This window comes from Jatropha curcas, chromosome 11 (assembly GCF_041381405.1).
Source record: "Jatropha curcas cultivar XTBG-Jc1 chromosome 11, XTBG_Jcur_1.0, whole genome shotgun sequence".
Classification (NCBI taxonomy): domain Eukaryota; kingdom Viridiplantae; phylum Streptophyta; class Magnoliopsida; order Malpighiales; family Euphorbiaceae; genus Jatropha; species Jatropha curcas.
Window position 1 is genome coordinate 25457662 of NC_143161.1, and position 12968 is coordinate 25470629.

Here is a 12968-nt window from a genome sequence, read left to right on the forward strand (position 1 = left end):
TTTGTAGAATGTCGAATTGGAATAAGTTAGGCTTACTACGGGCTTCGGGGGCCTTAAGCCCACCCAGGTCCTAGTGCCGGTCCGGCCCACGAAAATGGGTCGTGACATTAATTATAATTAAATCCTCCATCATTTCATTTATTAGTTTGTAACTCCATTATTTAATCAAAAAATTAATTTTTATTAAAACAAAATAATTAATTATAATGAAAAATAAAATGTCACATCACTACCTTCATATTCTAATATGTTGTCACATAAGCATTTATACCTTGAAAATTATGTATTTATATAGATAGATAGATAGATATAGATATATAAATATTAAATAGTGAGTTTGCTTTTAATATATAATAACCAATTTTGCTTATAGTGAATTTTTTGAATTTCACTTACTAAAATAATAATTTTTTTCTTTTAATTTTTGAAAAACTTTTTTGGTTCCCATAATTTTTAATTTTAACTCTGCGTGAATACTCAATAAATATCATAAAGCAAGTTATTGATTTCTTGAGGAGGATGTTCAATATTATTCTTTTTTTTTTTTTTTGTTTGAGAGGATTCAAATTTTAATACTTCATTAAACATGAATGTAATTGTAAAGTTGATGAAAGGCTTCAATTTAGGTTTTAAACTAATTAATTATGACGGCAAAATTAATATATATATATATATATATATATATATATATATATATATATATATATATATAACTTTTTTTAAAAGAAATTTTTCCACAAAAATTTATTTTTTTATTAATTTATTTTGATTGTGGCCCCCCTTAACATGCCCTATGTTTGTCCATGCTTCCTAACAAGGTTGAACAGTTTTTCTCATGATCTCTCTAGATTAATCATTCTAATCCGAAAGTGGGGAACGCATGTCTTGTTTGGTGCCATTTTTGTATCTATAAGATAGAATCTTGGTCGTTGATTGAGGTGTCTCAAAATGCCTCTAGGAAAGTATCAAAAAAATTTTAAATATAAACCCAGTTGCACTAACAAGTGAGTGTTTGTAGTCCAACACTTAGAAAATTATTTTCCGAAGAATAGTCTCTGCTTTTGTTTCTTCTAATTGAGGTCTCAAACTTACAATTTTTTTAGAATATTTTTTGTTACATATAAAAATTTTATTGAATATAATATATTAAAATTTCATTAAAAATTTCAAATCAATATAAATAATACACGAAAGATATGACCCTCTTTTGAAGACTAAACATGGAACAAAATCTATTATAACTAAAATAATTATTGTTCGCTGATCTAATAAGAAATCCTAATGAAAATTAAAAGGTAAACTTGAAAAAACTATTAGATTTTCAAAAGTGGTTGGTTAGACAAACTCGTTGAATATTTTATACATGGTCTAATTATCCATGAACTAGTCGTTTATGACAAACACAGACCATCTGAATTACTAAATTCAAAAGAGGAACATGCTACATTACCATGCTCCAAAAAACAAAGATCATCATGTAGTTAAAAAATTTTCCACAAATTGCACATGTATCCAAATAAAACCAAACAAATGCCAAAAAAAAAAAAAAAAAAAAAAAAAAATACTCGACATAAAATGGAGAAATCATAAACTCCACACAAGATGGAGATTAATCACAAAAAATAGCAGAAACATAAATAACATAGATATATGCCAAATAGATATAGATCTGTAGTTTATTTAACAAAAAATATAAATATTTACAATAAAACTAAAAGTGTAAGAACGGGCTGTCACAAGAGACAAGAATCAACCCCTCCCTATATCTACATGTTTAATTTTTATTCAGAAATTGCTATTGATTATCAGGTGTCCTCCAATGGGATGAGATACAAATATTTATAGTAGCTTTCTTATTCTAATCAAAGGAATAAATGCCAAGTAAGAATTTTGGTCATAAATAATGAGCGAGAATCTTGGGGATTAATTACATGATTAATTGATTCTCGGATCGAGCATTACTCAAATGGGTCTAAATAGAGGAAACCTCGGTCAATTCTTATTAATTGTTCCTATCAAACATCCTCCCAAAATATACTGAATCATTTATGTTCGACCAAAATTTTATCTTGACTTTTCATTTCCTGTTTTTATTCTCCTTAGAATCGATCTCCTTCGTTTGTTTTGGGTTGAGCGCTTGTAGAGTTTCCACGTATGCCCTAATTATCAGTTGCTTTAAAAGTTATACACCTTCTTAGTTTCAGCTATCAATTCAGGCTCTCTCTTTAATGGATGTGACTTTTAAAGCTATCAGTGTGCTTTGAACGACGCATCATGTTATTTCCTTTATTAAGGTGTGTCCTTTGGCTTTCCAACTTCTTCTTGGCATCTCCTTAGTTTCTTCAGCGATTTGTATAAATTTAAAGTTTTGGGATCTCCTTCAAACATTTGTCACTTTCACTGCTACCTTCTCTATCATAATTTCTCTGCAACTACTTGCAAAGAGATAAAAATTCTTTGTCTTTGCTTTTACTAATCAGTTCTTCCATCCCCTGCGACAAAAAAAAAGGCCATTGCCATTGATAATTGATAAGGAGATAAAACCAATGAATCTTAGTTCTGCCACCCAATGAATCTAGTCCAAATTTAATTGATAAGGAGATAAAACCAAACATATATCACCAAAGTCAGCTTAATGTTCTAAAAGCAGACCTTCATTAGGGGAGAAATAAATTAAACATATTCTTTGTGTAATGGACATTCAAAGGGACCTTTAATTGGCCGAAATAATACTGCGGGCTATACAACAGGGGTAGCCCTCTCCTTGCTTCACTAAATTGGCAAAAACAACTGTGGTTGAGAGGATTCAAACTCAAGAACTTCCACTCCTCATATAAGCGAGAAGACCAACCAGACGACTTGATTGGCAATAAGTTATATCCTTTGAAATGTAAGGTTATGTCTTTTAGGATAAACGGTTATATCCTTTGGTGTGTAAGGTTTTGTTCTTTAGATTGTAATCATATCCTATGAATAGTTCCTTAATACTATGGATTGAGTAATTAAAGAGGTGTATTAGATTAGGATTGTGTAAGATTTTAAAAGAATTATTGAGTTTGATGGAATTGAAGAATTTCTTAAGATTCCCACAGATTCTACTAGAATTCCACATCGAGTTTTATGGAATTGGTGAAACTTTTTTTATAGATTTTGATTGACTTTGATGGAATTACAGTGATTTTTATATATCTAATTAATATTAATTTCATGGCCTAATTGAATAAATTAAAAGGTTTTGGAGCCTAAATGAAAAAACTGAAAAATAATAAGGGACAAAAAAGTAAGTGCATTATCTTCTCGAAAATCATTTTTTTTCTTATTAAAATCTTACCGCTGCCGACAGTGAAATGCCTGTAATGGCTAGCTTCAGCAGCAGCCATCTTGTGCTACCAGAACAGTTATGATGTGGTCAGAAGACCACAGGCTTCTCGTCTCTTGATTGAACGACGACCGTCTCGTCGGAAAATCACAGGTTTATATATATATATATATATATATATATATATATATATATATATATATATATATATTAATTTAAAATTAAAAACCAACCGCCTGCTAGCCAGGACCTGTGACAATTGCCAGAGCTTACGCAAGGAGGTTGTTTTATATTAATACCGATGCACGACTCGTCGCTTGCGGCTCACAGAGCCTAGTGGTCTGGCTACAATAATAGCAGATTGTATTCTTCAATTCTTTGACTATTTCAAAGATTTTTTCAAATTTTTTATTTGATTAAATCATTATAATCGATATCAACACATAAAAATTTTGAAAAGTAATCCAATTAATTTTGAAAATTTGTAGCACTATTAATATTAATTTTTGTCAAACTATCAAATCCTCAGCGCATGAATTAATTCGAAACTAATCCAATAATTAATATATTGTTTTACATCTTAAGGGTTAGGGATAAAAGTAGTACAAGTATTTTAGGGATAAAAGTAATACAAGTATTTCAGGGTACTTACTCTGCTCCAATCCGTTTAAAGAGGATATGGATAGTTATAAAAGGGTTTAGAACGGATATGGATAGTGAAATTACTACCCGTAGCGGATATAGACAGTGAAATTACTACAGGTAAGGTACGTGTATTACCAGTAATGGATACAGGTAGGGTAAGTGTATAGATATTTAGATAATCGCTACCCGTTAACCGCTATATTAAACAGGTTCGGTAGTGGCCTTTCTATTATTAGTAAAAAAATGTATTTTAAATAAATTTGAATTTGAATAGTTTAACATTTCATGGTATCCTACCCGTTTAAGAGATACTTTAAACGAGTTTTGGATAGATACCGATAGTAAAATTTAAATAGATTCGAATACAAGTAGTTAAAAGATTATTTAAATGGATATAAAATGGATACGTTTAAAATTCGCGGGTACGTGCTCCACTTCCATCCTTATTAAGTGGTGTATTCGATTAAGATCTATTAGATTTTAAAATATTTTTAAAATTTTTGGGTTGGAGGATAGATTTGCGAATCACTCTTTTATTTTATTCATACTTAGCATCTTAAAATCCAGCAAAATCAATAATTTTATAAAACCCTTCCAAATTAGTAAATTTTTTGAATACTATCAAATTTCTATGTACTTTTAAAAATCATAATTAAATACCATCAGATTTTTATAAATTTTATAAGAGTCTGAATTGAATACTACAAGTTTTAATATACTCTAAAAAAAAACATAGATTGAATATCAATAGAATTTTAAAATCTTTAAAAATCTAATAAATTCTTAATCCAATACACTATTCTATGATTCTAATAAAAGAAATCAATTTCTCTATACGCTCTCTTACTCCGTTGCTCTATCTTATTCTATATATTCCATTTTTTGTATATACTCTTTATTTATCATATTTCATAACACAATTTATGTATTTTTCTTTAAACTTGTGTAAGAATCAAACACCATTCTTCTACTTAAATCTAGGTTTCACCATCTTAAAATAATTAAACTAACCTTTTGGTAATTTGCTTTGCCAATATCGAAGCCCATACATTTACGTTTGCGAACTCTTTAGAGCTTCCGGAACGGGAGTGCAGACAAAGCGGGAAGGATAGACAGGGCAAAGAAAGAAAGAAAGAAAATGGGAAGGGGCAGTGGAAATGATCAATTAGAGCTTCATGCAGCGGCAAGGTCCGGTGACTTGAATGCAGTTCAGTCAATTCTCAGTTCAAACCTCTTGGCCATTAACTCTAGAGATAAGCACTCTAGAACTCCGTATCCTCATCCGTTTCTTTATTACAGTTGTTTTAGCTCCTCAATAGTTTTTAACTTTAATCGGTTTCTCTCAATATTTATTTATAATCTTTCGTTTCTTGTTGTTTCGCTTGCAATTGTGATAGGATTGTAGTTGGGCTTTGAATTGGTTGCGCTTCAAATTGGGAATTCATGATTTTTGGATTGTGTTTGTTCTTCCTTGAATTTGAATTGTGGTTTGAATTTGTTTGTGTTGCAAATGAAATTAAAACACTTCTAAAAACAATAGTTTATACTAGTCTTGACAGTGCTGTATTACCTTTGTCAACCTAATATGTACAATAGATGCCCAAACACCCACATATGCTTCTATATTCATGCTAAAGAAATGAATTCCTTTCTTAAGCCGTTACCTTCTGGTTTAGTTAAACTTTAGAGGGCAGACTGTGCTCTCAATGCTTCAAGCCCAGGCGCATTTTGGCATTAGGATGATGTTAAAGATACAAAACCTGTTTCGGGCTCTCAAAAACTTGTGTGTTTAGTTTGACTGTTTTTATATGGTGGTGGAGAATCTTTAGTCAAAATTTTCGGAGTTCGCATCCCAGGTTATGTATTTATTAATCACATTTTATCGTAAAAAAGAATTGTCCTTTTATTTGTTCCTGTAAGGAGGTTAGCTAAGGATGTAAAATTCATCCTTATATCCTTTTCTACAAATTTGAACTTAGGTTGATCCATTCTCTAACAATTCCATATCTATCATATGAGACTGTTTGTTCTTCAATTCTCCTCTAGAATTTTCTTATTAACTAAGCAGTATCTCTTGGTTGAGAAATGTTACTAATATGTGCTCCAACACTAGTGGGATATAGGACTTGCTCCTATCAAGAAGGCTTCAAGCTTTCTAGGGTTGAATTTCATCACAACTCAAAATAAAAACAGATATTGCTGAAATTTTATTGACTGAAATGTTCTTTGAAATACCTTACAATCATACTAGCTTAGCATACATAGACTTAAATCTACCTTTACTTGAAAGCTAGTCATCATAAGGAATAACGTTATCCTAAGCCAACAAGGATTCTATAATAAGACTTGGAGTAAATATTAATACTCTTACAGTCTCTTTTGACGGATCATAATTTGGAATGATTGCAGACTTGGATTTCAGTTTCAAGTGTGTAAAATCATCAAAGATAGTCGTGGTGCCAAATTCTGGATGTTCAGTAATTTCAAATGATGTTTCCATAGAAGCATACAACAAAAACAATTAAAACCATTACTACTAATCCTTAATCCAAAATAGTTGGATTGGCTATATAAATCATTTGTTTCCATTCCACTTTATTCATAACCAAGTCTGCACAAATGTCAAGAAGTTGTAGATCTTTGAGACAACTTTCCTCCATGCAGTTTTATGTCTACCTCTTTCCATGTAACATCCTCTGAGATCAATGTATTGCACTTATGAGCTGGAGTGCATGGGGGTCTTTGAAGGACGTGACCAAACTATCTTGGACGTACTTCTCTCATTTTGTCCCCAACTTGTGCTATTTGCACCTTTTAAGTGAACAGTTGCTGCTTCAGTACTTTTAAGTCTCAAGGCAATTTTATAAATACAAGCATTACAAAATTGCCTTGAGACTAAAAATATTGAAGCAACAACTTATTCATTTAATAGACATATGAACATGATGATAAAAGAACTAGAAAAATATGCTATCAAAACAAACCATCTCAGATGTACTGCTCTCATTTTATCCCTAACTTGTGCTATTTGCACCTTTTAAGTGAATAGTTGCTGCTTCACTACTTTTAAGTCTCAAGGCAATTTTGTAAATACATGCATTAAAAATTTCCTTGAGACTTAAAATACTGAAGCAACAACTATTCATTTACTAGACATATGAACATGATGCTAAAAGAACTAGAAAAATATGCTATCAAAACAAACTTTTGTGTTTGAATTTAAATTCTTTTTCTTCCTTTTCTTTTCTTTATTTTTTTTTTCTTTCAAATTTTGTTAGCCACATCACATTATACAAAAGTAACAATGTGTAGTGAGGTTTCATGTGAAACATTGTCTTTTAAATTGACTTCAGATTCACTACAATATTTATGTAGGACAGCTTGATTGACTGGAACTTAAAAAGTATTTGCTTTAGTAAAAAAGTGTTTGTGTCAGAAAATTAGCAATTAAGTTAGTGGTTGAATTTGGATAGGAATAGATTGAAATGGGTGTTCCATATCATCAATAATTTACTGGACTGCATATCTGGTTGCTGTCAAAAAGTAGAATGAAAATGAAATATTCTAAGGATTAAATTTATATTTTGAAGTCCTTGGACATCTAACCCAAGATTGTTTGTGGGTATCACAAAATCCAAAAGAGCATTTGATGCGTCCCACATCGGCCGCGGAGTACATCCTGGGATAGTATATAAGGCTGGGTTCAGTCCTTCCTCTACGAGCTAGTTTTTGGAGTGAAGTTAGGGATCCAGTCCCTTATCATTTGGTATCAGAACTTTGGCTCCGTAGGGTCGGTGTCTCATGGGGTTCGTCAGAACGCCGACTGAGGCAGTCGGGTCTTATGGGGGTGGGGATGATGCGTCCCACATCGCCCGCAGAGTACATTCTGGGCTAGTATATAAGGTTGGGTTCGGTCCTTCCTCTACGAGCTAACTTTTGGGGCGAAGTTAGGGGTCCAGTCCCTTATCAGCATTGCTTGAAAATTTTTGATCAGTTTAATTCTAATAATATATTACAAATCATGGGTGTTTTTGTGCACTCAAATCTATGGGAGAAGCCTAATTCTCATGAAATATTGAATAGAGAACTAAAGACACTAAATAACTCAAGAATTATAACTGATGCCTCAACTGTAGAGACTTGCATAAAACTCAAGATGCCACTACTCATCCGATTCCAGTTAATCACAAAACTACTATAATATGCCGCAGTTTTAAAATAGATGATGAAATAATTCACTCAAAGGTAATTGACTCAAGTAAGCATAAAGATAAGACCTTTAAGGACTAAAAAGTATCTGAGAATGTCCAAAATAAACACCAATTCTAAATTTCTCATATGTAGACTTGTGTACCATGAGTTCTAGGCTGTCTGCATTGCTGGTGCTTTGAGTTATAGGGTTTGGAAGTCCCATCTTCACATGCTTGAGTAATAGTTACCCTTGTAGTTGCTGTTTAGGGCTCCTTCGGGTTCTTTACTCTTCTGATATTCTGTTATAACTTTTCTGTTGCTTTATTGGTCAATCTAGTTGCTGCTTTTGTTCTAACTCTTTATCTTTACATCATCCAGTCTACCTCTAGCTCCTTAGTTGTTTTAAATTTGTGCAATTAATTAATTGAGGAAAAGGGGGAGAAAACATCAAATGTGAATGTACTTAGATGATCCACTTGTACCTTCAGAGTATGCATGTCAGCTTTTAATTTATAAAACTCATTCAATCAATCATTCTCTGTCGTTCAAGAGGATTATATAATTTGACTTGTAGGATTCTTCATGCTAATACCAAATCAATATAAGATAGCTTGCAAATTATAATTCAATTTCTGCATTCTGTTCATTTTAAAGCTGGAAATGATGGAAAGTTATACGGATAACCAGGTTTGTAAAAGAGCTGTGATTAGGATCTAAAACAAAATACAAATTGGCTATTCAGAGTGCAGATTTAGCACTACTTTAAGGGAAATATTGGATTCTTTGACACCAATAGGGAAGTGAAAATTAGGGTTTTATTGGAAACTTAGTATGATTTATTTGTGAAAGGAAGTCTTCTACCATATAAAAGGAGAATTTCACGTATGAATTGCCTGGTGATTTTGAGTAATGCCATAAAATTCTATGCTTCACAGATCGAATTTCTAAGATTGAATTTTATTGCACGACTGGCAAGTTGCCGCAAATTTCTCAAATTTTTTTTCATAAGAATGTTACAGTTTTGACTCAATATAACACTAAACCTTCTGGACCTTCTAATGCTTATGGAACTTAGACTTCCAAATCGGAAACATAAATTTTACTGTTTGACTGAGAAACATACATATTGGAAACTACTCAGAAACTTAAAACTGAAAATAGAATATTTTTCTGATGCTTATTTTCTTGTTCCAGTAACTTTGAGAATAATATAAATATCCATGAAACATTTTGAGTATTTTGTGGATGTATCATCTTTTCTTTTTTAAAAGAAAAGAAATGTATTACCTTTATATTGTAATTTGTTTGCATTATTTTCCATTTGGGCAGAGAGTCATTTGAAGTTAATGTGGTTTTGATTTGAGTTTTCATTGTAAAATCATAAAACTCAGCATAGTGCCGAATTCTAAATACTCATCCATTTCAAATGACAAGCTATCTAAATGGAACAAAAAGAAGGATTGTCTTCTATTTCTGAGGCACTCAATGCCATTGACTGTTCTATTTATTTATAGCCAGCTTGATTTCTCTCTTCTATTATCTTCTGGCGACAAAATTTCACATTGTTCCATGATGAATAGGATGATAAGAAACATTTTCTACACATTAATACAGTGAAATAAAATATAAGATTGATCAAAGAGAAGTTAATATATTTAATTAATGTAGATCTGTCTTGTGAGTTCACCCCTATTTGTATTTGAGATTTTATATTGGTGTTCAGAAGGAAGCTTCTGATGACTATCGTTTGTTCCATTTTTATTTTGGGTGCATGCCAATTGAAGCTTTTTGCGATCCATGCTAATTTCCTAGTCAAGTGTTTAACCAAATCTGATTTGTCTGATTATTCTCTTTATTTTTGTTCTTTACAATTTATGGTTTAATTATCAGGTTTCTTTAGTTTCATGGCAATCTTTACTGTGAAACTTGTAATGTGCTGAGCTATCTCAATGTTATTTCCTTGACAAAAATAACCTTGTTCCATAGATTGCATTTAGCAGCATGGTCTGGACATGCACATGTGGTGAGTTACCTCTGCAAGCAGAAAGCTGATGTTGGTGCGGCTGCTATGGATGACATGGGCGCAATCCATTTTGCAGCCCAGAAGGGTCATCTAGAAGTTGTCCGGATTCTGCTTTCATCCGGAGTTTCTGTCAAAACTTCCAACCGAAAGGGCCTAACTCCACTTCACTATGCTGCTCAAGGTTCCAATCTTGAGCTAGTCAAGTACTTGGTAAAGAAAGGTGCAAGCCTTGCTGTTAAGACGAAAGCAGGAAAGACCCCTCTTGATCTTGCAAACAAGGAAGAGATCCGCTTGTTTCTAGAAGAAAGTGAGCACTCATCTAAAAATAGAGATCTGAATCCAAGAGAGGAAGCTGAAGAATCCAATCCAAAGCTATTGTTTCCAGATAAACCAGAGAGTGGTAGCAGTGAAGCTCCTGTTATTAAGGACGAGGGAGAACAGGAGGATGAAAAGGAGAAGAGGAAAGGCAATGAAGGTAAAGAAATTAGCGCGGGGTATTCAGAACATAAAAAGCAAAAAATCACACTTAATCATCTTTTAAGTGAAGATGATACTCAGGAAGATGAAAATTTGTAAACATTTTTTTTTTTTTTTTTTTTTTTTTTTTTTTTTTTTGGCAGAAGACTAACCTTAGAAACCAAAATGATCACAGCTGGTGTTATGGTAGCTACGTTATGGTGCTGTGTGTGTTCGTCTTCAGGCTTTCTTTGTTGTATGAGATAAAAGTAACTTCCTACATGTTTGTTTCTGCATATCTGTTGGAATGAATGATAGTGGAAATTAGTCCAGTGGTTGTTTTCTGTTCTACACAAGAGATTGAGGATACAGTTGTTAGCCTTTAATGGTTGGCACTCAGATTAACTAAAACCGGTTCGATACTCATGGACCATGATCAGTTGATCACCCCTACTATACATACTTGGTCGGTGCACTTCAATTTCAGCACTCGATTGTTTTTGTTTCCGACAACCACTTCAATTGAGCTATAAAAGCTTTCTTTTTTAGTTTTATTTTGATAGCAGGGATGACTACTGAGAAGTGAGAACATCAGATGGTGATGAAATCATGTGGGAAAAAAAATACCATTGCATTTCCAACGTGGAGCTTTGAACTTATTGCATCATGACATATTTTCCTAATGCATGTATTTCTGCATCCTATATGCTCTATTGAACATGCATTTCAATTTCACTTGTATTTTGATGGTAGTGGATGATGTGAGACCATATGTGAAATGGATAAATTCATCCTTGTGCTTTTCGTCAAAAATCTCATGGTGTTTTTAATTTTTTAAATCATTTTGGATCATTGAAAATTATTTTTTTTAAAGATCACACTAGCTACATATTTAATCAATATTATATATATATAAATTAAAAATCATACAAATTATAATTTTTAATATAAAGAGATATGTATCTAGGAGTATAAGTAATTAAGGATGAAAATGAGGCGGAGCAGACTACATCATGGAGTGGGCTTTATTTAAAGAATTTTGTAAAAAATAAAACATATAAACTTAATTTAAAAGAAAAAAAACTTAAGCAAGGATGAGCTATCGAGCAAATTAGGCCCGTTTGTTACAGTTATTTGTTTTTAGTTTTTTTATTTATTAGAAACTTTGTTACAGTTATTTGTTTTTAGTTTTTTTATTTATTAGAAACATGAAGCTGTTTTTAGTTTTTGGTTACTTATTTTTCAAAACTATTTTTTTTTCCTAAAATTAATTTTTCCTTTCTTTTAGTTCACGGTGTGAAAAATTCTTCCAATTATCAAATCTCTCCCTTATTAAACCATTAAAGATTTTGGTTAATAATAAAAAAATAAAAATATAAAATTTAAGACAAAATAATTAAAAATATTTCACATTTTAATTTTTAAATTCAAAGTTAAATTAACGGTTGATTATTATGTATACAATCAATTGAATAAAAATATAATATCCAAGTATTATAATAAATAAATAGTACTAAATGACATTAGATTTACGTAGATAGAGAAAATAATAATAAAAATAAAAATAATACTAAATAGAGAAGAGATGAAAAAAAAAGTGTAGAATTTTAATAGAGATAATAAAACTAATGCTTATATATTTTGAATAAATAAATGACATTAGATTTATATTGATAGAGAAAATAATAATAATAATAATAATAATAATAATAATAATAATAATAATAATAATACAACTTTGTAAGGACAAGTCTTATAAAAAATAAAAAAAAGGAGAAATATAGAATAAAAACAGAAAGCACAATTACAAAAATTATTATCTGTGGTTTCATAAAATTTATTTTCTTTCTTTTACAAAATAGTATTCTAAAATGTAAAGAAAAAAATTAAACAAGTTTAAACAAACAAGTTTTATTTATTTTTTTAAAGAAAAAAATAAAAAACAAAAAACTTAATCTAAAACAAACAGCACCGTAGTTTTTAGCTTTAAAATGGAAAAAATTATAATCCTATCCTTGTGTTTTATCGAAATTAACTATTCTACCCTTGTATTTTTTAAAATATATTACTATACCCTCATGTTTTTAGTTCGTTGCACTAGTACCCCTTCCGTCCATTTTTTACATTGTCAAAAAACAAGTCAAAGAAAACCTAACGGTCTAAAGAGAGAGAATTTTTTTTTTCACCAAAACACCCTCTTCTTCTTCCTCCCTTTCTCTTCTAGCAAACATTTCCAAGACTCTCTCCATAGATTCCGGCTTCTCTATAACACTTTGTTTCCCTCCATATTCATTACTACCTATATATGAGAATCTCAATGGATTTCTATTTTAT

At 31.1% G+C, this 12968-nt stretch overlaps 1 protein-coding gene across 1 annotated transcript; it reads left to right on the forward strand.

Annotated features, from left to right (window-relative positions):
• Positions 1-4905: 4905 nt before the first annotated feature.
• Positions 4906-10966, forward strand: LOC105632675 (Ankyrin repeat family protein). The gene is made up of 2 exons (XM_012215121.4): positions 4906-5236; positions 10142-10966. The coding sequence occupies exons 1-2, from the start codon at positions 5103-5105 to the stop codon at positions 10752-10754; spliced, it is 747 nt and encodes a 248-aa protein (XP_012070511.1). The 5' UTR covers positions 4906-5102; the 3' UTR covers positions 10755-10966.
• The last annotated feature ends 2002 nt before the right edge of the window (positions 10967-12968 follow it).

What these genes read in the sequence shown, in the direction of transcription:
- LOC105632675 (XM_012215121.4), top strand. Translation starts at nt 5,103, where the DNA reads ATGGGAAGGGGCAGTGGAAATGATCAATTAGAGCTTCATGCAGCGGCA. An exon ending in GATAAGCACTCTAGAACTCC is followed by an intron (nt 5,237 to 10,141) that starts GTATCCTCATCC and finishes CTTGTTCCATAG; the next exon opens with ATTGCATTTAGCAGCATGGT.